Source organism: Phalaenopsis equestris, unplaced genomic scaffold, assembly GCF_001263595.1.
Source record: "Phalaenopsis equestris unplaced genomic scaffold, ASM126359v1 Scaffold205072, whole genome shotgun sequence".
NCBI classification, from domain to species: Eukaryota; Viridiplantae; Streptophyta; class Magnoliopsida; order Asparagales; family Orchidaceae; genus Phalaenopsis; species Phalaenopsis equestris.
The window spans coordinates 54,975-80,893 of NW_018224589.1; the positions used below are offsets into that span (position 1 = coordinate 54,975).

Here is a 25,919-nt window from a genome sequence, read left to right on the forward strand (position 1 = left end):
ACACATATATATATATATATATACACATATATATATATATATATATATATATATGTATATACATACACATATATGTATGTATACATATATATACATTATATATGTATGTATACATATATACAGATATATATATATCTACACTATAAAAAACAAGCGATTATTACGTGCGGAAAACACCGATCACAGCAGCATATCGCGGCTGTAGCAGCTGTACAGACACATCCATACAGCCGCCATGTGGCCCCACCTAATAATCAGACCTAAAAAACACCCCAAAAACTCACACTCCTCTCCGACGTCGTTTTTCTCCCCGCCCCACCGCCCACCTCACAGCTCGCCTAGGATTTCCCGCCACTACTGTCGCTCGGCCGATCAACTCCAATGGGTCTCAGCGCTCGTGAGAAGCCCCTCCGTCCTACTGCAGTTGGCCGGAAGCGCCACGTTTCCCGGCTGGCGTCGGCCCCGATGCTCCCTTCGGACTCCACAGCACCCAAACCTCCTCCCGCCGCATTCTCTACCCCCTTCCCCTCCTCTGATCCTGCCCTCTCAGCCGCTTACGTCTACCCAAGCCTAAAGCTTAATCTCGGTCCCTGCTCTGACCCTAGCCCTAACCTTAACTTTAACGAATTTGATGAATCTGAATGGGGCTACTGTACTGAGGAGCAGCTTGAGGAGATCGTTATCAGTAACCTCGATTGCTTGTACAAGGAGGCTATCTCCCGTTTGGTCACCCTTGGCTATGCCGATGCCCTAGCGCTTCGGGCTGTTCTTTGCAACGGCCATTGCTACGGCTCAATGGACGCCGTCTCCAATATAATGCAGAATGCACTTGCTTACCTCAACACGGAAGCAGCCACCACCGCCGGCGAGAGGGATCCGCCTGCCGGCGCCTTCTCTGACCTCCGCCATCTTGAGGAGTATTCTCTTGCTGGAATGGTTTGCCTTCTTCAGCAGATACGCGCCGACCTCTCACGCGGTGAGGCCATGTGGTGCCTCCTCATGAGCGGCCTACATGTTAGCCGTGCAAGCTCCATTGAGCTCCCTTCCCTCTCGGTTCCTGGTAATCCTGAATCGGTGGGCACCGTCTTAACGTCTGGCACTGCTTTCCCGTTTGTGGTGGGTCGTAAAGATTCTGTTGACACCCAATCACCATCTGTCAATGGTGTTGCTGCCCATCCATCTGAAAACGTGAAGCGTTTTCATCAAAACTCACCAACACCATTTCTGAAATCTGTTCTAAAACCACACAATACTGAGTATTGTCCTGAGCTAAATATTCAGGGCAGGCAAAGTCCGCAACATTTGGAGGAAGAGACAGAGGACCTGGTGCAGTTAGTACTTAAAAGCTTGGAGGTTATGAGAATTGAGGATGACAAGTTTCAAGATAAGGAGATGCAGGACCAGAAGAAGGAGATGATCATGGACCTTATTTGCCAGATCCGGGAGCTGGAAGGCCAGGTCAATGAGAGGAAGGAATGGGCTCAACAGAAGGCCATGCAGGCCGCTCGGAAGCTGAGCAGCGACCTCCATGAGCTTAGGGTGCTGAGAATGGAACGGGAGGAGAACCAGAGGAGTGTGAAGGGGAAGCAGGTGCTGGAGGAATCAACAATGAAGAGACTTGCAGAAATGGAGAGCTCTCTAAAGAAGGCTAGTGGGCAGGTTGATCGTGCCAATGCAGTCGTCAAGAAGCTGGAGACCGAGAATGCTGAGATAAGGGCTGAAATGGAGGCATCAAAGCTAAGTGCATCCGAGTCGGTTACCGCGTGTATGGAGGTTTCCAAGAGGGAGAAGAAGTGCCTGAAGAAGCTAGTGGCATGGGAAAAGCAGAAAGGAAAGTTGCAAGAGGAGATTGCTGAAAAGAGGAAGAAGATTCTGTTGGTGCAGCAGCAGTTGGCTGAAATGCAGGAGGCCACAAAACAAGCTGAGGTGAGTTTAACATTTGTGACTTCATTATTCTACTGAGAACAAAAAAAAGAACAGTTAAGTATGGAAATTTAACTATATATATATTTCAAAAGAATCAATGAAGCTTTGATGTGAATATTTTTTATCAGGTTTTCACCAAAAACAAATAAAGAATCGCGTCTTATTTGTCCAAACGCTTATTCAGGCTGGTTGGTTTTGTAGTTTGGGCACTTGACCTATACAGCTGAATTTTAAGGATGTAGATGGCTTTTCATCATTACTGTTGAAATGCTTATTTCTTTGCATTTCTTTACCATCTAATGAATCAATTAATATTTTTGGTATGACATTATTTGAACTTCCAATAAGGGGATTTGGAGACCTTCCAATAAGAAAGCTTTTGAATAAAAAATGGGAGTGTGTGGAGTAGTTTTACCATTGCTTTTCTTGATTGAATTATTTGACTAGTAATGATTTTAGCTAGATGTTTAGATATATGTTGGAGACGTGGACTACAAACATAGTAATCAGCGGGGGAGTAATTATGGAAGATTTACTAGAACTTATAGACCCCTTTAAAGGTCAATAATTTGTCTAATATTGATTAAATAGTGAATAAGATAATCCTCCAAAGGAAACCCAAGGTAAAACATCTTGATATATTAATTTGAAATGTTAAATAACATGAATTTCGAACCTTATGCAGAATAGACAGGGATTAAGGTGATTTAATTGAATTATGTAATTGGAATCCTTTTGGGCAAACTGTTCTCTCTTATATAATGATAGTAAAAATAAACAAACACTTTGCAATATAATTTTTAGTAAAGAACTAAATAGATTTTTTTATATGATGTTACACTAGCGTACACACCTCTGCTTATCGTCTAGCACATTTCCCATAGTAGATCTTGTGCGGTCCCTCTCATCTACAATCTACATATTACATAATTGCACCCAACTTTTCCCTTTTGCTTTTTCTCTCACCGGCATCTCTTGCACTTGTTAGCCATCTTGTGGTTTCAAAGTCCAACATCTTCCCCAAGTCCTTGCATCCCTCGTTATTTAAGTCTTTCCCCAACTTCATAAGATACTCTCCCTTAGCCGGCTTATCTGCTTTATTTGATTCTCTTCGGCTCTAACACCCCATTCTATGTCCACTTCCTATTTTACTAATGCATCTTGTATTCCTTGTTTCACAAGACACATTTTCAACTCAACCACCTCTCTAGTACACCTTGAACTCTTTTTATTTTGATCCTGGTGGATCACACGACTTCTTTGCTTATCTTCCTTTTTACTCCTTTCTCTCACACACAATGAATTGTCGACACTACAACTCTTACGCTTGTCTCTTTCACTTTCTCGCATGTAAACAAAGCAAAATCAGGCTTTAGCTTATTAATTTTGGCATCCCAACACTCAGAGACATTGGGTCTAGTGACTTTTTTGTGTGTAAATGCATGTATAAATTTTTTGTTTGACACAATGTTCCTTTTGTATCCATTGATCTTTGATCTAAATAAATGGAGCTATTGTTTTATTTTTTTTAATGAGCGAGTATGCATTAGCTTTTAGCACTTTTTGAGTCTAGGTTTTCTTTTCTTCTTTAATGTCTTTTTTTTTTCCAAATTCCCTTCTAATTCTCTTATTTTTTTTTCCTTTCCCCATGATGAATAGGGCTAGTTATAACAACATTTTTTAAGGATTGGACAGATTCATTTCTTACAAAAGTCGAGCTATTTTGGAAAGATCAACAAGAGCTAGTAATATTTTTGTTGATGCTTCCTCTAAACAAACTTTGTTGTTTAGGTAATGCTCTATTTGATTTGAGATTTTGTGGTTTCTTGTAGAAATACTTTGTTGTATCCATATCTAGTCATAATTTTGGATTATCTTTAGGCAACATCTAATTTCGATTTGTCATAGGAACAAAATTTGGATGAAGGGTTCTTGAGGTTTTCTCCTTACCTAAACGACTTGATCTAAATTTATGAGTGAGAAGTTTAAGTTTGGATCAATGAATTTTAGGTTTGCTGGAAAATTTAATATATTAGAGTTTGCATTATTAGAAGTATTTAGTAGTTTGCGTTGCTATTGGAGTAAAAATTCAGAGGCATTTTTTGGTTGCTTGTTTATACTTTGTTGTATCCATATCTAGCAGTTATTGTGCATTATCTTTATGGGCAACATCTTATTCTGATTTGTCATAAGAACAAAATTGGAATTAAGGGTTCTTGAGAGTTTTTCCTAATATAAACGTCTTGATCGAAATTAAAGAGTGCAGAAGTCCAACTGTGGATCAATGAGTTTTAGGTTTGCCGAAAAATTTAATATATTAGAGTTTGCATTATTAGAAGTTTTAGGTAGTTTGCATTGCTATTGGAGTAGAAATTTAGGGGCATTTTGGGTTTACTTTTTTCCTTAATAAAAATACTATGTTGTTTATGATAAAATGAAGTTTGGCTTAATCTTGTAGCTCACATTGTGGTAATCTAAATAACATATCTTTAAGAGTAAGCTAATATACATAGCATTCAATTGTTTGTTGTCTTGATTTCCTCAATCCTAAATCTAAATTGCATTAGTATTTATGATTAAGCTAGTATAAATAGCATTAAATTGTATGCTGTCTAGATTACCTCGATCATAATATTTTAATAACTGGAAGGAAAATAATTCGATCACCATTAATTATTGTAAGTAATTTTTTTTTATTAAAATATGATGATTTTAAATCAAGCCCACAACATCTAAAAAATAAAATTTTTACCTAGATTTCAATATTATCGAAATAACATCAAACAAAATAAACCCTTAGTATAAAATGGAGTTAATATGATGGAGTCCGTAAAACTTTATGAGTTATTTGGAATGATTCATAATTCAATCGACATAGAATATGGTTTAAGTTAACAAAAGAGTATGATACACTTTTGGTAGTCCATGGTGATACTAAAAAATTTAGAATTGAAGAAATCCAAGAGAAGGATTTGAGAGATACAATGTAAACATCTGACTTGGTAGATGAGGATATCTTGATTGCTGCTTTGGTACTTGGAACACTTGTATAACCTTTTTTGTGTTGTCAAAGTCAAGTATTGGTCGATGAAGGAATGATGGAGAGAGTGATATGGTGATTCAACTAGTTTGCATTAGACAATTGGAATTGGATGGAACTCATTTGTCTTACAATACTCTCCCATTTATAATACCGTGAAAAGAAAAGCTTTAACAATAATGCCCAATAAAAGAAAATAAAGTGGGATTAGGATTCTTATAGCTAGGCAAATATTATTGTTATTTTATTGCTTTATTGTATAAGATAAAATTATCGAACTCTTATTAAGTTAGGTATCATTAGTAGGTTCCTTGTGCTCATCAAGTCATAAATAGGGTGTGATGATGAGTTCATGATTTTCAATACACATTTTAAAGAAAACAAAAAATGCCTTTTTAAAAAGCAAAGTATGATTATAACTCTAGTATATTAGCTAAATGCATTAAATGAAGTACCCAAATTGCTTAAGATGATTAAAGGATGCCACCAAAGCCCTTCATAGTTTTGTGCTAGCCAAAATTTATAATGAGATTTGGCAAGTTGTCTACTAGGGCTTGTTTAGGCCTATTTAAAGAATAGTATTTCTCAAATAGAAACTAGCTTAGAAGTTTATTCTATTTCAAAGTCGATTTCAAATTAACTTTAATCTTTTAGTTGAGTTCAAGTGATGGTGTTGGGCTCTACATATGTGATTATTGATATGACAATGATGTTTATAAGAACATCCTTTTTTGATTTGTTTATATTTATGACATATTTTATTTCTAATACAAAAAGATAAATGTGCGAACATAAAAAGAAATATTTAACTATAAGATGTCATTCCATGTGTTATAGAATGTTTACAATCTAAATGTGAGTGCATTAGCGAGGTTAACATTATTTGAATGTACTTCTAAAAAATACTTAAAATTATCTTATAAAAAATGGTTTAAATCTTATAAAAAATGGTTTAAGTGATTGATATGAAATGAATAAATGGTTTACACTATTGTTAATGTAATTCTAATAATACTTAAAAAATATTTTATAAAAAAGGGTTTAAGTGATTGATATGAAATGAATAAATGGTTTACACTATTGTTATACTTGATATGATTCCAACAAACAAGATTATTAGTTTCCATCTACAAAGGTGTACAAGGGTGTTGGTGGTTTGCAAGTAACCCAACTGTCGACCTTTATAACTGCTTTGTATGAAAACTAATCACAGATGATGAAGGACGAACGTGGTATTACAAAACATTAGTTTGAAATGAACTTAACAAATTAAAATTCACTGAAATTTTGTTTGTTTTACAATAGGGGTTACGCTGATGCATTTGAGTAATTGAATTTATTAATATAATAATTGCATGGTCTATTTGATTGAACACAATGAAAATGTGAAAATATCTTGATTGCAATCAAAATCATCTAATCATTCCTTGTTTTATGAAAAAATGTGCCAACATGTTTGAAACAATGAAATTACACAAATAATACTTATATTCTCTGAATCGTCACATGAGAAGACTTCAAAATACCTACCCACACATGAGGCAATGACACAAAATTGTAGGCTCTTTAGAAATAAGAAATTGCATGAAGTGTCAATATTGATTTTACATTTATTTATTTTTAAAATTAATTTAAAAAGAAAGGTAAATTTCCTTTCAAACTCTATGATTTGCTCATGGCGGTGTCAAAAGTTGACTTGACGTGTGAACCCGACTCGAACCCGACCAAAATAATTTATGTTAGGGTTTGATTTGATTTAAGTTTGAGACAAATTTTGGTCTAAAATTCTAACTCATTTGATTTTTGACCCTAATATTTGTTATGTCTTATGTTAAACGGGTTATACATGTTGGGTTCGGGTCAGCCGTATTGAAGGCAGTTTGTGTCCAGGTTAGACTTTCTAACCCGTTTATTTTTTGAGTGAGTCGAGGTCAAATAGTTTCAGATCCGGTCGATTCTGGATGAGTCCCAAAATTGACCTGATAACCCAATTTGATACCTCTATTTGCACTGTATCTCTATTGAGTCTGATGAATTTAGTGTCAAAGTCTCATAATACCTGTCCTATTTTGTCCCATGTGCTTCTTTCAGAAAAAAATGAATACCCTATCTTCCTGTTGCTCTTAGCTTGACATGCTCGGCGACCATTGCATGGGATCGCATATCATTTCTCCCTCAACTACTTCTTTAGTCTCATCACCGAGTGACAACTCCTTAAACTTTCTTCTTGAGTCTGTCATGCCTCACTTATTAAAAAAAAAACCTTCTATATTTTTCTCCTATCGAGATTTTGAAATCTTAAAATATAAAGACATTGAGATGTGGTAAAAATGATCTCTTTAAAATAGGGGTCGATGGAACCAATGATATCTGAATAAGAGGGTTTTCTGAGGCATTGATTTAAGGAAACAAAAGGGGAAAAAATGGAAGTTTAGGTTCTACATTAGTTGAGGTTGTGTTTTTATATGATTTATGTTAAATTATGCTAAAATTATGGGGCTAAGCAACTTACTAACCGCCGTTGATCCTTGTTATCTCTCCTGTTTTGTATCAGGCTGTAATCTTCTCAACTTCAGCTCCTCAACACTACTTCATTTGGCCATTTCTGTCTCACAGGTCGTCGTCCAGCTCCAAATCGTTGCTTCAACACTGCTGATATAATCAACTCCATTTTTCAGGCTGTGTTAAACTCCTTGTGTCATTTCCAATCTTCCATCTCCTCACTTCACCAATCTTCACCAATTTCAACATCAAAGACCACCTTTCACTAAATCATTGTACTACTTGTCCTCTAATTAAATCTCTAATAAATCAAGCCTAGCTCTTCCTAGAGCCATTACATTCATTAACATGTTGCCAACATCAAATTTGTAGCAATATATAGCCCCCGTGCTAATTCACTTCGCCTTATGATGCCTACACGAAAAGCTAATGAAACCGTTCCCCGAAATACGACGAGCCCTAAATCATTTATCTTCTTGACCTGCCCTCAGTGGTGTCCAAATATACCCAATCATTTTCAATAATTGCTAACAATAACACTTCCAACATCTCTTGCATTGCACTTCTCTTTCTCTCTCTATATATACATAATTAAAAAATATATAGAAAGAAGAAAAGTGAAAAAAGGAAAAAAAAGAGAAAAAAAGAAAAAAAAAACAAAGAAAAAAAAGAAATTGTATATAAGTTCAGTTTCACTTGTCGACAAACTTCTTGAAAAGGAGATAAAATACGAAGCATGCTTATCCAGCTGTAACATAAGTACCTTTGCCCATTGTTTCAATACAACATGAAATTTAAAAAATAAGTATTCATTTGCTTGTTCCAATGGAATGGGAAAATCCTACCGTGCATTTTTCTGCAATTATCCAAGACCTTTACACACTCTTATTGAATCTTAGGTGTAACAAACCCTGGCTTCCCAGATGCCGTCCATGCATGTTTCTTTATGTATGCAGAAAGGTTTCGCACTCTTCTTAGATGTATCATATGCGTGATGAGTAATTGGGAGGTTTCTTAAATTTTTGGTGATAATAGATTAAAAGAATAGAATGAAAAATCCTTTTGAGGACTATACTGTGACAAAATAAAGATAAATGGGAATATATTTGTAAAATAAGGTAGCTAACACTTGAAAGGTACATCACAACCAAATATGATTTCTTATTGAGTTATTTTAACGCCAATTGGAACAGAAAATTTATAGTTACGATTGAGGCCCTCTTATTGAATGACTTACTATAGTATGATTTCATTAAGTTATGTTGATGATCAAATGCTGCAAGGTATTATATGACCCAAGTTTTTTGAGTGATGAAAAAGTCTTTTGTTAGCTAACAACAATTTAAAATTATTCTTTTAGACAAATATCTATCTGTAATCCATTAGGTTTGTTGGGATGATAAACTCATGGCTGTTAATGAAGATTATTCAACCAGGTTGAGTTGATTATCTTCTTTCACTAAAATACTAAGACTGACAACAACAAGTTATATCAGAACCATTTGATCATGATCAAATTCATCATTATTCCCCATATGATTCTTTTTAAGCTAAATGAAGTAAATTTTTTCAATCTAAAATTAAAGCTATTGCTTCTATAAGCTATATATCTAGCATATATGAACTAACTTTAATTGAAAATTTGCACATGCTAAGGAGATGTAATTAACAATGATGACTTTACATTAAAATTAGATTTTGAAGTTCTTAAATGAAGGTGGAATTTTTCTACAGTGTCTCATAAAAAAATTAACTATATTTTATAAGTTTGACCAAAAATGAAAGAGCCAAACACATTTTTGGAACTCCGTTTTTCTATGACGTCTTTGAAAAGTTTTTCTTTTCATTTTTTGTTAGATTTATTTGTTATATCAAAAGCTAAGTAAAAAATTATGAAAATTCAAGATTATTATTCTATCTTGTTGCCAAGTTGAAACTTATAAACTTTATTTGGTGGCGAAAAGTTCTTAGAATATGTTCATTAATTAACCTATAAAATGTTTATTTTGCTGTATAGGTAGGACAAGCTGTATATATATATATATTAATAAAAGAGCAACTCGTGGCTTCTTACGCGTTAAAACACAAAATTGTTACAAAATGATGGAGGGACAGTGGATCCCCAGCTAAAGAAACAAAAATACATTATAATCCTAGGGGTTTCAAAATTCACAGTACAACGCGATGCAAAAAAGTAAGGAAATAACGAAAGGTACATCACAACCAAAAAACACGTGACCCAAAAAAGATAAGGTTCAAGCAGCTCCAGCCAATCCTTTCCTGCGCAAAAGAAAAATTCACACCGCCTGGAAGTCATTGCAATAAATGCCTTAAAAATGTCGACTTGCAGCCATAAAAGCCTTATAAATTGCCTCGACAACATCAACAAAATAACAACAAAGATCAGTCGGGGCTCGAGCCAAAAAATTGTAAACCCATAAATAAAAGTTAGCCTTGATATAATGCTTCCAACGGCAATAGCAGAACTAATGAAAAAATTACAAACGACCAAAGTTCTAATCCACTCATTAGAGCTACTCCAGAAACATAGCCAAATAACTAAATATATAGATGGTGGTATGAATGTGAAACAGTGAAAACATCTCCCAGGAAGAGCTAAACCACACCAAATCCAAATGGCCATATCCAATTGTGCTTCATAACCAAAATCAAATAAGTAGATGGTGGTATAAATGAAAAATAAAGACTGCATCCCCCAAGAAGTCCAAAAAGCCTTAGCCAAATCCATGCTATAACCACACATCCATAACCAAAAAAGCTTCCAGCAACATAGCCAATAAGTAAATATAGAAATGGTGGTATAAGTGTAATAAAATGAAAACATCCCCCAGGAAGAGCTAATCCAAATCCAAATGACCTTATCCAATTGCTTCCAAAAATAAAGCCAAAACCAAATAAGGAGAAAAAGGTATAAATGTAAAACATTGAGAGCATCCCCCAGGAACTCCAGCCAAACCGAAATTAATTGTGAAAGGAGAATGCCATATAATGAATAATAAAAAAACACTATTCCTTCCCATAACAAAAAAACCAATTGCAAAGCCAGGCCTTAACATCTAAGGTAAGGAGAATCAAGCAGATCACCATTCAGGAGAGTGCGAAGATGCGGCATGGATAAACTGCCACAGCTAACATTTATAGAATTTCTGGCCAAATGGGCTAACCAATTAACAGGAGAGTTACATTTTCTGTAGATGAAAGACAAATGAAAAACTAAATTGTATTTATGAATAGAATCACGAATTCGATTCATATTAGCAAGCAAATCCCACCGAGGCATAGCAATATTGTAGAACTCATCTATAAGCGTTTGTGAATCCGTCTCAAATATGATTTTAGAAAATTTAATGCGAGTCCCAACCTGAACAGCTAAAAGAAAAGCCCAACTTTCAGCCTCCAAAAGAGAGGCGACACAAATTGGAGAAGCAAAATAATAAAGACACTGTCCAAAATGATTCCGAAGGACCCCACCCGCACCAGCCGCGCTGGAAATCCAACTGCCATCCATATTAAATTTAACCCAGTCCGTAGGTGGGGGTTGCGATCTGAAGATGACCATCCTACCCACTTTAGACTACGTAATATCACCCGACAAAGATAGGGAATGACAGACCCGTTTGAAATGAGCCAAAATATTATAGACAGTAATAGAAGGAGCAAACAAATTGTTACCATTTTTAGCCTCATTCCGCGCCACCCAGATGAACCAAAGAAAAACAAGGGGAAACCAATGCAAATTTTTATCCACAGAAATAACATTTTTCCAAATATAAAGATAGTCTTCAATAGAAGAAGAGAAAGACCATTTTATATTGAAATGGTTACCCAACATATTCCAAATATCAGCAGCAAAAGGACAAAGAAAAAATAGATGCGCTACCGTTTCAGAATCCTTTTTACAAAAATAACATTGGGACACCATTTTCAAACCTTTAAGCTTCAAAATATCATCCAAAGGAAGAAAAAAAAGAAAAAATCTCCATAAGAAAAAGGATATAGAAGGAGAGATAAGCTTGTTCCAAATAGCATTACTCCACCTCCAAACACTATAGGGATAGATATTATTAGGGATAGATATTATATAGGGATAGATATTATTATAAAGCATTTTGGTAGGGGATAAAGCAGCTGTAGATTTCCATAAAGGAGAATCTTTTATAGTATTCTTTATGGTAAATTTAGCAATGTTAGTCACCTCATGAGAACTGAAAAGTTCATTTAACTTATTGACATCCCAATTACCTTGAAGCCAAATATTAGAAAGAAATAATTAAATCATTCAGGGTATCATGCCGCAACATTAGATTGTCATTCAAACCCCATTGATCATGCCAAACCGAAATATTGCCCTCACCAACGTCCCAAAATATAAAGTTACGCGCTAGAGTTCTTGCTTTAAGAATGACTTTCCAAATTCTAGAGTCACCAATTTTCCATTGCACAACAGTTGGATGATGATAAGAACAATATTTATGAAAAAGGAATTTAGCCCATAAGGAATCATTGGAGCGAAATTTAAACCAAAGTTTGCATATATTAATAGTAGAGATTTGATTGAGGCTTTTAAGGCCTAACCCCCCAACAGAAATAGGCTTGCAAAATTTGTGAAAAGAATTCCAATGCTTATTAAAATAACCATCCGATTAAAGAAATCGATTAAAAAGCCTCTTAAGTGAGAGTTGAGTGCTCTTCTTGAGATTAAGAATTTGCAAGGCTTACAAAGGAATGCTAATTACAAAGGAATGCTAAATATAAATAAAACACTTTTAAGCAAAGTGAGGCGACCCCCATTAGAAAGAAAGATATTCCTCCAATCATCAGTTTTATTTTTAATCCTATCAACAACCTCATCTAATTGGGTTTGTCTCTTACGCCCCCTCAACAGATTGACCCCAAGATACTTGAGAGGAAGAGAGGCAAATTGAAAGTCAGTAAAAGAAATAGCCCAAGATGCAACAGAGCTTTTAACATTCTTCTCAAAGAAAAAATTATATTTTCCTTTGTTAAATTGTAACCCCTAAGCTTGTTGAAATTCCTCAAGAACCCGCATCAACATCTTAATGGAGGTTTTACTGGCATTAGCAAAAAGAATAGCATCGTCCGCGTAAGCAAGATGACTAACAAGAACCGTGGATTTATGATGGAAATGAGTGTACGACTTGTTAAGCTGCATCTTATTTAAAAGACGAGAGAAATAATCAAAAGTGATGATGAAAATGGTAGGAGATAGGGGGTCCCCTTGCTTAATGCCTCTCTGAGCAGAGTAGAAGCCATAAGAATTGTCATTAACCATCACACTGTAGTGATTATTCAGAAGCCACCGTTGAATTAAGGAAATGAAATTATGGTGGAAACCACGAGCACACAAAATGTTAATGATAAAATCCCAACTAATAGTGTCAAAGACCCTTTTTAATATCAAGCTTTAAGATCATACATGCGTGAAGTTGCTAATAATTTTCCTTGCTCAATAAGCCATAAAAATAGCCGTAGTAAAAGATGCACCTCTCCTGTTTTATCTATCTGATAACAAGAGATGCAAGTTCTTAGCCTATTCTACTTGAAATTTCAATCGACTCAAACTAAGGAGACCTTTTTTGGTGGTTAATAGTTCAAGGAAAAATTGAAGGAATAATCCTTGCTCAAGAAAGCATCAAGCTAAATGTTGTATCATTATGAACAACAACAACAACAACAACGAAAAACCTTTACCCACTAAGCGGGGTCATCTACGGGAATCCTTTTTGTCCATTGCTTCCTATTGATTGTCATATTTTCATTTAATTCTAATGAATTTTGTATCATTATGAAGTTCAAAATATATAATTCCTATAATAATTTTGAAGAGCATAAAAAAAGAGTGAAATTCCTTTTCAACAAGCCCGACAAAATAAATAAGCCTAGTGTTGAAGAAATTATTCCAAGTTTGCCAAAGCCTGATGTTAAATTAAATGAATTTTATGGTCAATAAGGCTATTGGAGCATTGAGCTCTCTGCTAAAACTTAACGCAAACTATGAGGGTTAAGTCACTAGTATGCATCCTTTATTTAGTATATGACATGAGACAATGTCATTCCCTTGGTAAGTTTATAAAGACAAATCAAGTCAATTTATTTTCTAAAGTCCTGTAAAGTACAAAGTTAGGATAGAAGAGACCTTTTAAGTTTCAAAATTTCTAAAAATGAAATCATCATTTTCAATTCCATTATGCACAGAACAATGTTTAGTTCTTTTATCTGCATGCAATTATTTATTGGAGAGCATTTCTTAACCTCTATGCTCCATATTTGATCAAATCAAATGAGAAGATAATGATGTAGGATGAGTTATGAAAATTTTGGTTTGAAATTTGTCATTGAAATAAAAAATTGCTTAATTTTTTATTTCATAAAATGAATTGTATCTAAAGCATCACAATTATAAAAAAAGATGCCTCACAACCGATTTGATGAAACAAGGTGATAACGAAGGACATCAAAGACCACGCCATGAAATCAAGTCCAAAATTCTTTGATTCGAATCTAAGTCACATAATCGTTGTCTATTTTGCAAAACAGATTGCACTAACTCGTCTGGAATGCTAATATTTCTAAAAAAATGACCAGTTTTATATGGTTTGCCTACCAGAGGATTTTGACAAATACATCATGTACGTTGAATTGAAGGTTGTGTTGTGTGAGAAATGGGATATTGCACGAGGTGTTAATGTATACATTAATTTTATTTCTTATTAATTTCTAATTATAAATGTTCCTTTTAAATTTTTCTGCTTGCCCAATTTTTTTATTGATTCCTACAATTTTTCATTAATCCCTGCTTATCTTGTTTGGCCCTTTCAAGAAATAAATAAATAAATAAATAAAATCTAAATCTAACTCCATCCTCTTGATTTTCTATAGAATTTCTGGACTGTCCCTTTCTTGGGCTCACCCTCAATCTCACCTTCTTATGCCTTTAGTCTAGCTCACCAAGTTGTGACTGCTATGACTCTCTCTAGGCATAAAAAAAACACCCATTCCTCTAGCCTTTCTTATACCTAGATTCTAAAACTTTTGACCACAAAGAAGTAGAGAATTTTTGAATTGAAGCTTTTTGAAAGAGGCGTTGATGGAACCATTGACAAATGAGGGAGGAGAAGGTTCTGCGAGACGCATAGATTTGAGAGGAATAAATAAGGGAGAAATTGGATTTCAAGAACTGGAGGATTTAAGTTTGTTGTTTTGTTGTTTAACATTATTTCAGTTAGATCATGTGTAAATCTTGTTATTAAATAGGTTATTGCCAACTATTGCTCCTCTATCTAATCTTCATGGTCATGTGTTCAAGCTCTAACCTTCTCAAGTCCATTGTCTCACCACTTTCTTCTTTAGCTATGTGTGGCTCACAGCTCGTCTTTCACCTCCAAAATGTTGTATCGTCACTACCAAATTTTCTAATTCCATTTTCACTGATTACAACTCATTGGCAGCTTACATCAAATTCCCAACTTATGCTATCGCTTGTAATCTTCAATCTCTTCAATTGTCTATTTCTACCAAATCTAAAATACATTTATACCCCTTACTAAATTAACGTAGACACTCTGCTATCAAAACGTTCTAATAGAGATGACCCAAGAATTCCTAGTGCCACTATATTCATCAGTTGGTTGCCAACATTCAAATTTTTCTGCAAGGCTAAGGTTTCTTGCCTCTTTACTTCTTCACGTTACAATCCCCACAAGTGATCATACCATTCTCTGGCCTATCATCTTCAACGGTTGTCAATGACCACCCTTGCAACTCCTTTCAGCTATTCTCTCTCTCTCTTTATATATATATATATATATATATATATATATATATGTATGTAGGTATGTAGATACATACATACATATGTACGTACGTACATATATGTACATCCATACATATATAGCCACACACGTAATAATAATAATAATAATAATAATGATAAAACAAAAATAATAATAATAGTAATAATACAAAAAAAGAAAAATAAGATAATAAAAAGGGGATAAAACAAAGAAACCTTAGATATTGTGTCTCTTCAATCTCCCCATAGCTAGTTGTCAACACCATTTATCGTGCAATGGAAAATGCAAGGAAAGCTCATCATACTACAACATGAGCATTTTTGCGTGTTATTCAAATGTGGTTGGACAAATTGAAAAAAAAAACTATTTGAATGTGACTGGGAAGCCCTTGGGTTTTTTTTTGCGCTGGTATCTAAATATTTATAGTTTTTTTTCTTTTAATACAGTATAGAAGGTTTAAAGATGCTTGATTGTGATGACCAATGCACTGATTATGCTCACGTTTTCCAGCTTTGTGGAAAGTCTTTGCATTCTTTATAGATTCTCCAATGTAGGGAGACATCAGAGAATGCCAAAATTTTAAATTATGGGATTTGAAAACTACAATATGAAAAGATTCTTCAAACCCGATATCACATTAAAATGATGATAAATGTAAATAAGATTGTAAAACTAAGACAACAAACACTTGAAGATATGCTACATGCCACATTAAAAGAACTGAAAACAACAAAACATGGAAGTTAAAAAGGACTGGTTGGGAACTTCTTAGTGACAACACATTTGTACAAATAATTAAGTTTACCAAACTTCTAGTCTTGCTACATGATGCAACTTTAAACTTAAATATAATGCCTCAAAAATAATGCAATCATAATAAATTTCTCACATGTGCTTTGACAAATGCGCTAAATCCTTATGATTTAAGTGAGAGAATGCTTCTCATTATTAAAAATAAGGTAATTTTATTGTATCCTACTCTTAGAATCATATAACCTTTTGAAAATTGAATAACCATTTTGTAAAATTGACAAAGTCTTGTAAGTATAAATTCAAGTTTTTAACCTTCTACATTACTTTTGAATGGGCCTTTCTACTTAAGGGTAGGTTTTTCAGTTCTACATTTCATGTCCAATTCTCAACTTCCCAAAGATTGGAGTTGATAATACTAGACTCTTGTGAGGTACATTCAAGCAATAAATTAAAAAAAAATAATTATAGAATAATTTTAAGCCCTGCTCTTGATGCAATCAAGTAAACTCTCAATCAAATACTTGATCACAAATCATGTAAAAGATGTTTTGTTTTGCATTTGCACAAATCTTTCAATGCCTTTAGTAAATAAAACTCTTTTTTAAAATGCAAAAGCTTGGGAAAATATCACATAGATGATGGTATGTAGGCTTAATCTTTTGACATTAAATAATATTTAAATAAACTCAAATAATGCAAATTATGGACCGGTTCCATTGTAAACAAACATTTAGAGTTGACATGATCCAAAGTCACAAAAATTAGATCATTCAAGTATTTTTTAGATGATAGCGTGATTAAATTGAATCTCAACTAGATATAATCTTATTTTCAAAATTCCCCTTAAATCTTTATGCGAATTATTTCAAGTTCTAATCAAAATAAAAGTACCCAAATTTTAAGTATAAAATATAAATTTCTAATGAAACTTGCTACTTAATCTTAAATTGCAATATTCTTTTCACTTTTTTGCTTCAACCATCGAGGATAATAAAATTGAGATGACTTTTGCTCATAAAGAGCTATTATTATATCAAATTTATATTTACGGTTACTCTAAAAAATTCTTATACTTGTAATTATGCGATCTGTTTTCTAAACGGGCAATTATGTTGCTATCGACTAAGATATAGCTGTAATGGGAGATCTTCTCTTTCGTAGTTCATTGCAAAATGACACTATTAAATTATAGTCAAGATCAAAACTTACAATTTTTTCAATGACCTAAATCTCTTGAGTGGTGAATTATAGAGCACAATTGATTGGGCAAGCACTATCAAACAAGGTATACATAAATTTATTTTTTTAAATAGACATCCAACCAAGATCTATAAAGTCCTTGTGGATGGCACAATCTATTGTTGTTTCAAGATTTTTTCTACTTATGTTGGATCAACTGCCTACACTGACTATGATAACCCAAGATGACGAATAAATGAGGTCTTTCTCAAGCTCATCATATCATTCTCTTTGTCGTCCGATTTAAGCTAAGGGTGTTAAATTCTCTTAACCTAAAACCAAAGTAGCTGATATAAGCCATATATTTAGCACGTATTGACTAGCTCTAAGCGCAAGTATTCTCTCATGATTGGGATAAATAGTTAATAATAGCGGGACTTAATACTTATAAGAAACGTTGAGCCCAATTATCAGGCACTCACATAATGAGTGTGAAATATTTAGGTAATGCCTTTTTTACAATCGTATTTTTCTCGAAACTATTTTACTTGGAACATCAACTCCTAGAGAGATGGCTATGAATTTACCACAACAACCATTCTGATGTAATTGAATTGGAAATGAAATTTTTGTTAATTTGAAAATTACTTGAGAAATAAGATCATTGATTATTTTGAGATCATTATGCTTGACCCATTTAAGCCAACTAATTAAGGCTTTTAGAAGTTTTGGTTTATTAGCTGACCCAACCCACATGATGGCTCTAAGACATGCTCTTCCTTATATAAAGAGGTTATACAGGATTGATGTTGTCGTTTTCCTCTAAGGGAATACCAATGAGATTAATATTAACTAGGCATTTCTATTTTGATCAAAGGGAAATGCAATGCTCATCTTTGAATTAGGATGGTCTGAATACTTCATCCGTAGATGAGGATGCTGATTCGTAGTATCTCTTGTGCACTCAAATGGGTCTAATATTTGACTTATTTACTATTATTTATTTCATTTTATTTTATTTTTCCACACCGAAGTTTGCAAGATGAGATTTATTATGGCATGGCTGGGGATCAAAATCAAGACGTATTAAAAACTTTCATTTATCAAGTGAACTAGCTGGCACCTAATGAATCTACTTAAGAGTTGCTTATTGTGTGGCTGAATTTTTATCTTCTTGTTTTTCTTTATCTAATGTGCATAGGTGAAGCAAAAGGCATTTAACCAATGTGATTGGTTTATTTCAGAATTGCTAGCCCAATGTGGTTGGGTTAGCCCAGAGTAGTCAAACCAGGATTTTAGTTATCATAGAGTAGCATTGCCATTGCTTGCCTTGCCTAATTTTGTGGAGAGCCTATTTGATCTATTTGTTCCCTTTAATGCTTCAAAACATCTACACCCATTGCAGCTCCTAGAAAACAGCTGGCACAGTTGTGTTTTGATTGGTAGTTACTCGGTTTCTTGTTGTGTGATATTACTTGATGGATGCTACTTGATAATGTGGTTTGGTGCTTTCATAAAGGTTTCAATTTGGATTCTTCGTTAACAAAATATGATAAAAAACTAGAGGCATTGTTTTGGAATTTGTTTTTGTATGCATTTTATTGCCTATTATTTATAGCATCGCTGAATACTTCTTTCATGTAATTTTATTTTGTGTACAATAAAGAATTAGAAGTTTTCTAATATGCAATGAAACTTTGACAGCAAAGAAAGATTTTTCTTCAAAAATTCAATGTTTGAAGCTAGAGATAATGTATTTTATTAGTTAAAATGACAAGTTTGCTTGAAGTAGAGATGGGTTTTTCTTTGAGATATATTAACATTTTTTGTATAAACTAAATATAGTGCAGCAAAACCTTGCTTGGGTACATCGTTTAATTTAATTTGTTCTGCTTATGTTTGAATGAGAACTTACTGCCACTTTAGCTGTTCCGATTTAGTCCTGTCGTTCCTTATTACTGCCTTGATATTTTATTTGGACTATGAAGAAGTTTTTTTTGCCAAACTACTACAATTTTTATTGCATTTTAGAAGATAATTCTACAAATTAACCATTTACTTTAATCAATAACACAATTTAACTATGCCAAATGAAATTTTATTGCTTATTTGAAGCTATAGTCCAAAACTAAGAGAACTAGCTTAAGTCACTTTCTCAGATTTTATTGAATATTTTCATGATTCAAAAAATTTATTTACATGCTTAAGTCTTAATTATCTAAATTACACTTTAATTTGACTGTTATATTGTTAAATCAATACTTAATGTAAAATACTATTTTACAAACTGATATTTTGATAGAATTGATTTTTTGTACCTTGCCAATAAGTTTGCCCTGCGAGCCTTACGGAATAACTTGCCATGAGAATAAAGAAAGTTTTTCGATGTCATTTTTCATTCTCATTATTTATCTAATAATCACATTTTAATCAGCATTGGATTCTATTTTTTCAGGGTTTTAATTCTTCTTCCATGTCATTCTCCTGATTCTTTTTGTGTCAATTTGTTACCCCGCTGTTATTGTTAAATTAATACTTAATGTAAGTTATAATTTGACAACTGATATTTTGATAGAATTGATTTTTCGTAGCTTGCCAATAAGTTTATCCGCTGAGCCTTATGGAATAACTTGTCATGAGAATAAAGAAAGTTTTTTTATATTATCAGTCATTCTTATTATTTATCTAATAATCACAATTTTAATCAGCATTGGATTCTATATTTTCAGGGTTTTAATTCTTCTTACATGTCATTCTCCTGATTCTTTTTGTGTGAATTTGGTATATATTATCCGTGGAGGTGATCCTTATTCTCTTTGAAAAATTTTTGAGCTCTTTCCTTTTTTTTTTCTAGAAGCTTTTGTGGTTTAATTTTTATTTTCTAGTAGTCTTTTTTTGATTGCATGAACTTCTGTTGAGCTTTCTAAAAGGCCGTTTAGGCTTTCCAGCAATTGGTCATTTCTGTCCCGTACTTCTAAGATAGCACTGAAATTTTTGCGTCAGGTTGACATACGTGTACAAAAATTCATTTTCTGTACATGATTCTATTTGAGGTCCAGCCCAAGTAGATGTGAAAGAACTTAAAAAGTTTGATAAGAACATTAATATTTTTTGAGAGCTTACAATTACTTTCTGGCACCATCTTATGTTCCTTTCAAATGATATTATACATCACGTTTCTTGGAATATTGTCTGCCAAAATGCATGAACTTGTTGGATTTTCTTCTGTAACCTGTAATTAGTGTTTCGAAAATGTTTTAAATTGGAGTTGGGGACTTCTATGAGTAAGTGCTAAACTTGCAGTTAAACCAGTCCGATGGGTTTGATACCCATTTGACATGATCCTCAATATTGCATCTCGTTTGGTTTCAAAGACTTCTCATTCATGTGATTTATTGTGATTAAAGATCTTGAGTTTCTATTAGCCTTTCAGAGAATTCTCTTTTGTAGTCATATTGTTCAAGGAAAATATGATGTGATGACTTTCTTAGTTCCATGGTTTACGATTGCTCTAATTTTGCTTGATTTGCAGATTAAGTGGAGACATGAACTGAAGGAGAGGGAAGAAGCCCTTTCAGCCCTTGAAGTGGAACGCAGAGTGAGGGAAGCCGCTGAAGCTAACTGCAAGAGAAGGCAGGATGGATTGCGCCAAAAGATTGAAATTGATTTTCAGAGATATAAGGACGACATTCGTAGATTAGAGGAGGAGCTCTCCAGGCATCGGGAAGTAGCTGCAGCTGCCCGGCTGATTCAAGCAGTAGATTCAGACGCACCAAAAGTTTTTGTGGAATCCTATCCCAAGATTTATCTTCCTGTGCCACAAGAATCGTCCCATAAAAGCAACCACAGGTTATGCTGGCTCTGTAGGGACGATGAAGTCTCAGTCGTTTTCTTACCATGCGCTCATCAGGTTTTATGTTACGGCTGCAATGACGCCTCTAGCGGTGAATGTCTAGCCTGCAAGAAACACATAGAGGAAAGGATCCATGTTTATGGTGCCAAATCTTAGGATTTTTTTTTTTTTTTTTTAAATATCTTTGTTGAGTTTCAGCTGCAAGGTCTTCTACATAGAATTTAAATTATATCAAATGAATGATGGGATAAAACTTAATTTTTGCTTTTCTAATACTATAGATCCTTCTACATTTTATTAAGTCCCTCGTCCATCATTTAATCTGCAAAAATGCGAACGTATTCGCAGTATACCTTTTGCTTTCTGGCTATGCCTAACAAGTACAGCAATGCTTGTGCGTTTGTGTGCTTGTGCCCTTTTTGGCAGATGAAACTACTGCTAAAATACTATTTGAAAGTGTGAAATTCCTTTGCTTCCGTCGTTGTCTCATATTTAGTTACAGGATCATTTACAATGTACTCCAAAAAGGTATGCTTGGCATTCCTTGATTATTATTATTACTATTTTAATTTTATGCCTGGAAATTTGAATAATGGCTATGATGCAACGCTGTTTGTTGAACTTAGATTTGTCTTGGAATCACATTCAAAGAGTAGGATGAACACAATGAAATTAAATGATAAATTTTATGGAGAAATTCTTAGAATTTTGATGAAGATTTCTAAATACAATCTATAGAAAAAGGTCATTCTTTTTGGTGTGCAGTACCTTCTATTTATAGGAGTTCAACCCTCCCTCTCGTGGGGGAACCATTATATTTCAAATAAAAGAAAATTCCGCTAAAAGTTCCCCGGTGGGATCATCTACAATTGTTACTTCAACTAATAATTTTTGGTCAACATAAAATGTTTCTTTGCTCCCATTTTGCTTAAGTCGCCCGACCCCGACTATGATTTGCCTGATAATAAGTACTAGTTTTGTACTGGTTTTGTCAGCTAGTTGTTGGACATTCATTTTGGGTTAGTCAATTCTTTCGGGTGTCTTGATTTGTCGGCTAGTTTTATATTATAGTTTTGAATCAATCGCTTGCGATTGGGGCGTGGTCACTTGACTATGGAGTTCATTTCCCTCCAGTTTAGTCACCCTCTCCTTGTTGATTTTTGGTTTGCTTGCCTTTCAATGTTTTCTCAACTCTTGATGGAAAGTCGATCAACTCAATTTGGTCGACTAATGTTGTTGTTTGGCCGTAACTGATCATGTTGGTTTGGGGCTGCTTTTGTCTTTGTTGTAGTTGACTCGATCAGGCATGTTTGTTTCATGATACAATACATGTTTAGTATTTGAATCTCTTTTTTCTTCTATTTGGAATTGTAAGTAGAATAAGATAATAATAATTGATAATCATGTTTTACCGTGATTCACAGCTTAGTAAGAGAATTTTAGAAATCAATGCTTCCTGTTATAAGTGGTGTGTATTGTCATGCTCTCTATCTACAAAATTTTTATTTTTTGTCTGTCTTGTGCTTGTTGTGATATTTTTGTCCTTTCAATCATTCCACATTGAGGGAGTTAATTCAAGTGAATCTAATAAAAAATAGAGGTAGGAGGTCTAGAGTTTCTTGAAGCTGACATTGTACTTTCCCTTCCTGCGCCTAGACTTGACATTGATGGATTGACGTTGAGAGGTAGCACAACTAGTTTTGTGAATGTTTTGATGATATTAGATCTAATATTGTTCTTGTTTTTGAAAGGGAGCCATCTAGCAATGAGTTTTAATGATATACTTTCAGACTTGTAGAACGAGGGAACTACTGAGGAGACTTATATTATTTGCTCATTGTGTGACCCTTTTAGATGGTGTTGTGGATTTGCTATTTGATCCGACTATCCTTCGCAGATCGCTTGAAATAGAGTAGTTCTCTCCTTGTGCCAAAAGCTAAAGTCTGGTGGTGTCTCAGAGCGGGTTGAAGTCAAGCTGTCAGACCGATAAGATACAATTATAGACCCAGAGGAGGGCATTGTGGACTTGAAAGAGCTATCATGGAGAGAAAGTAGAGGCCGACTTGGAGGCTTCTCTTGGAACATGTCAAAACTAGGACGAAGTGAAGACTATGTTACTTCACCTTCAATAACAATTGGAGTATCCTTGTGATGAACCATTCATTTATGGTGAAAAATTTCTCTTAAGGAGGCTTCTGCTGGTCGGCTATGTTTTTGTAGTTGCTGTTAGAGACAATCATCTTGACCTTTTTTTTATGATTCTTAATTATGTATGCGTCGAAGCCTCTTTGGTATGATGTCACGGTTGTCTTTGTGTTTTGGAAAAATATTTTCATTTGTAATGATCAAGATTGATTTAGTATTGGATGTGGATATTTTATTTTTTTGATTTTATGTCAGCCACCATGTTTTTCTTTTAAGAGCCTTTACAAATAAATCTTGTTGATAAGGGTGAGATTTTCATTGGCCGTGAGTATGCCACGAGTGTCTTTCTTTGAATCTTATAGGGATGTAACCGTGAGAGAGTTATCTGGATTAATAATTACCTCTAGATCAATCATAAACATTTTAATGTTAAAAGCTTTAAATACTCTAGAGCTCTAAGCCTCACACTCCAATAAATAGTTTGATAAAATCTCATCTAATTTTTGTAAAACTTTTAAGTCACTCCTAGAACTCATTACTCCTGCAAGGGTTTTATAGATGGAGAAACTCACACTGATTCATGTTAAGGACTCAACCAAGGTCAACCTTTCCACCCTATTAAGCAAGCATCCTCAAGGTAGCATGCTAAAGTGAAACTAAAAGCTACCAGGATCTTCAAGACTCCTCCTATAGAGTCTCATAAGGTGTCATTCAAACACATGATCATGTCGTTTGTTGACTGACCATCAGGAATCTTGTGTTTCCTCATGGGAGGTCTCTTGAGCAACTAATGTGTTAATCACTAATGTTGTAAGGGGAGGACAAGTCAACCTCAAGTTTTGTGGTCTTGTCATTGTTTTGAAGGAAGCACGACCACCGAGTGAGCTGAACCCCCTAGTGTTGCACCTCAATTCATTGTCCCAACCCAACGACTTCAGTATTTGGAACTAAAAGTGAGCATTGCATGATTTTTGATGTATTCAATCAGATGGGAATATTGGGTATGAATGATGCTTGTCCTTGACAAGAATTGGTTATTTGTTGAATGTTGTCACATACTCTTATCTCCTTAGGTTTTGACAAGGATGGTTCTGCTTCCCTAAACATGAAAGAGATCTCAGTCATGCTTGAGCGGCGAAGAGCACGTGAATGAAGTGTTCACATCCTTTGGGCTTGAAATCAGAAGTGACTGATCATGTGCTAAGATAGCCATCCTAGCGGTTGATGTGCGAGATTATCAATCTCTGACGATTCATGAGGCGAAGTGCTTTCGACTGACAACCAGCTTGAAGTGTGGATGACATGAATTTTGATGTGATTGTTGGCATTGATACACCCAAAATATATGCATTTTTAGACCCATATTTTATACCCATTTTTGGTGATATTGCACTTTAATGGAAGGTATTTTTTATGTTTTTTCGCAGATTGTTAATTTTTGGGACTTGAAGCAAAAATGATAGAATTTGGAGCAAAAATGGAGATTTGGAAAATTACTCAGCACCTAAAGCTCCAGAAGGACGTCAGATGGCACAAACCTATAGAAGAAGAGTCAGCGCCGACGACGCCATTTGACAGAGACTTGGGAATTAATTAGCGGAGCACTGGCGCCGACAGCGCCAGGATGGGCGCCGACGACGCTTATGTCGGTGGAACCCTGTTTCTAGAAGATTTGATGAATTTGGGCGCTTTGTGAAGAATTGTTGAATGCATCTATTGGAGAACTGACCTAGGCTCTATTTAGGGCCAAAATTTGATCAAAAACCCCCCTCACACCATTTCATATTCTTCCACTCAATCAATTTTCATCTTCACACGCCTATATTCCACAACATTAGTTAGTTATTGTTCCTATATTTTTGAGTTTTTTGGTAAGTTTAAGTGTGAATTCTTCTCTAAGAAGTGTTGGAGAGGAAGAGAAGTGAAATATTTCTTCTTCCTACATTTCCTAAGAGTGGCTACAAGGGATTTGCTTTGAGAAAGAGTTTTAGATAAGTGTTGTTTGTTTATTGTTATTGTAAGAACTTTCTCTTTCTTTTATATATGAAATTTGCTTTTATATATGAAATTTGTGTTTTGTTATATATTTCTCATGAAGTCTGACTAGTTTCTTTTATCTTTCTCCTTACTTTGAGATATGGTAAAATGAAGATATAATTTGGATGTGCCAAAGTTAAAATGCCAAAGTTAAAATTTAAAATATTCAACTCCGCTCTTAATTTACTTTTCAATCTGGCCATTTGAATTGTTAAAATATGTTATGAAACATATGATCCGGTAAAATATGTTATGAAACATATGAATATGATCCGGGAAATGGAGTATGAGTTCTACAACAGAGTGAGAATCACATTTAAGTCCATGAAGGAGTATTTCGTTTATAGAATTAAGTGCAAATAAATAGAGAAATATACTTTGTTGGGTGTAGAATTGGAGATTTCTAGGGTGACAGACTAAAATCCCCAATTTGATTTAAGTGTTTAAAAACTAAAGTGAGAATAAGCCTTCAGGGGAAGGAAAGTGGGAGCTCTAAAGTGGGAGTCAGTATCCTCTTAGCTTAGCCACAAATTTAGGTAATGATTAGCCACTGACTAAACATAAGACTAATCAATGATTTTCTATAATACTGAATCAAGGTAGAGAATTAAAATTGCTTCTATTTGAGACAATACATATTTAAACCATT

General features: G+C 34.3%; 1 protein-coding gene across 1 annotated transcript; it reads left to right on the forward strand.

The window, feature by feature from the left end:
- Positions 1-369: 369 nt before the first annotated feature.
- Positions 370-21,381, forward strand: LOC110036319 (MND1-interacting protein 1; the record flags this gene model as incomplete). The annotated part of the gene is given in 2 exon segments (XM_020740734.1): positions 370-1,926; positions 20,768-21,381. Coding segments are annotated over 2 exon segments (2,022 nt in total). The 3' UTR covers positions 21,245-21,381.
- Positions 21,382-25,919: the final 4,538 nt, after the last annotated feature.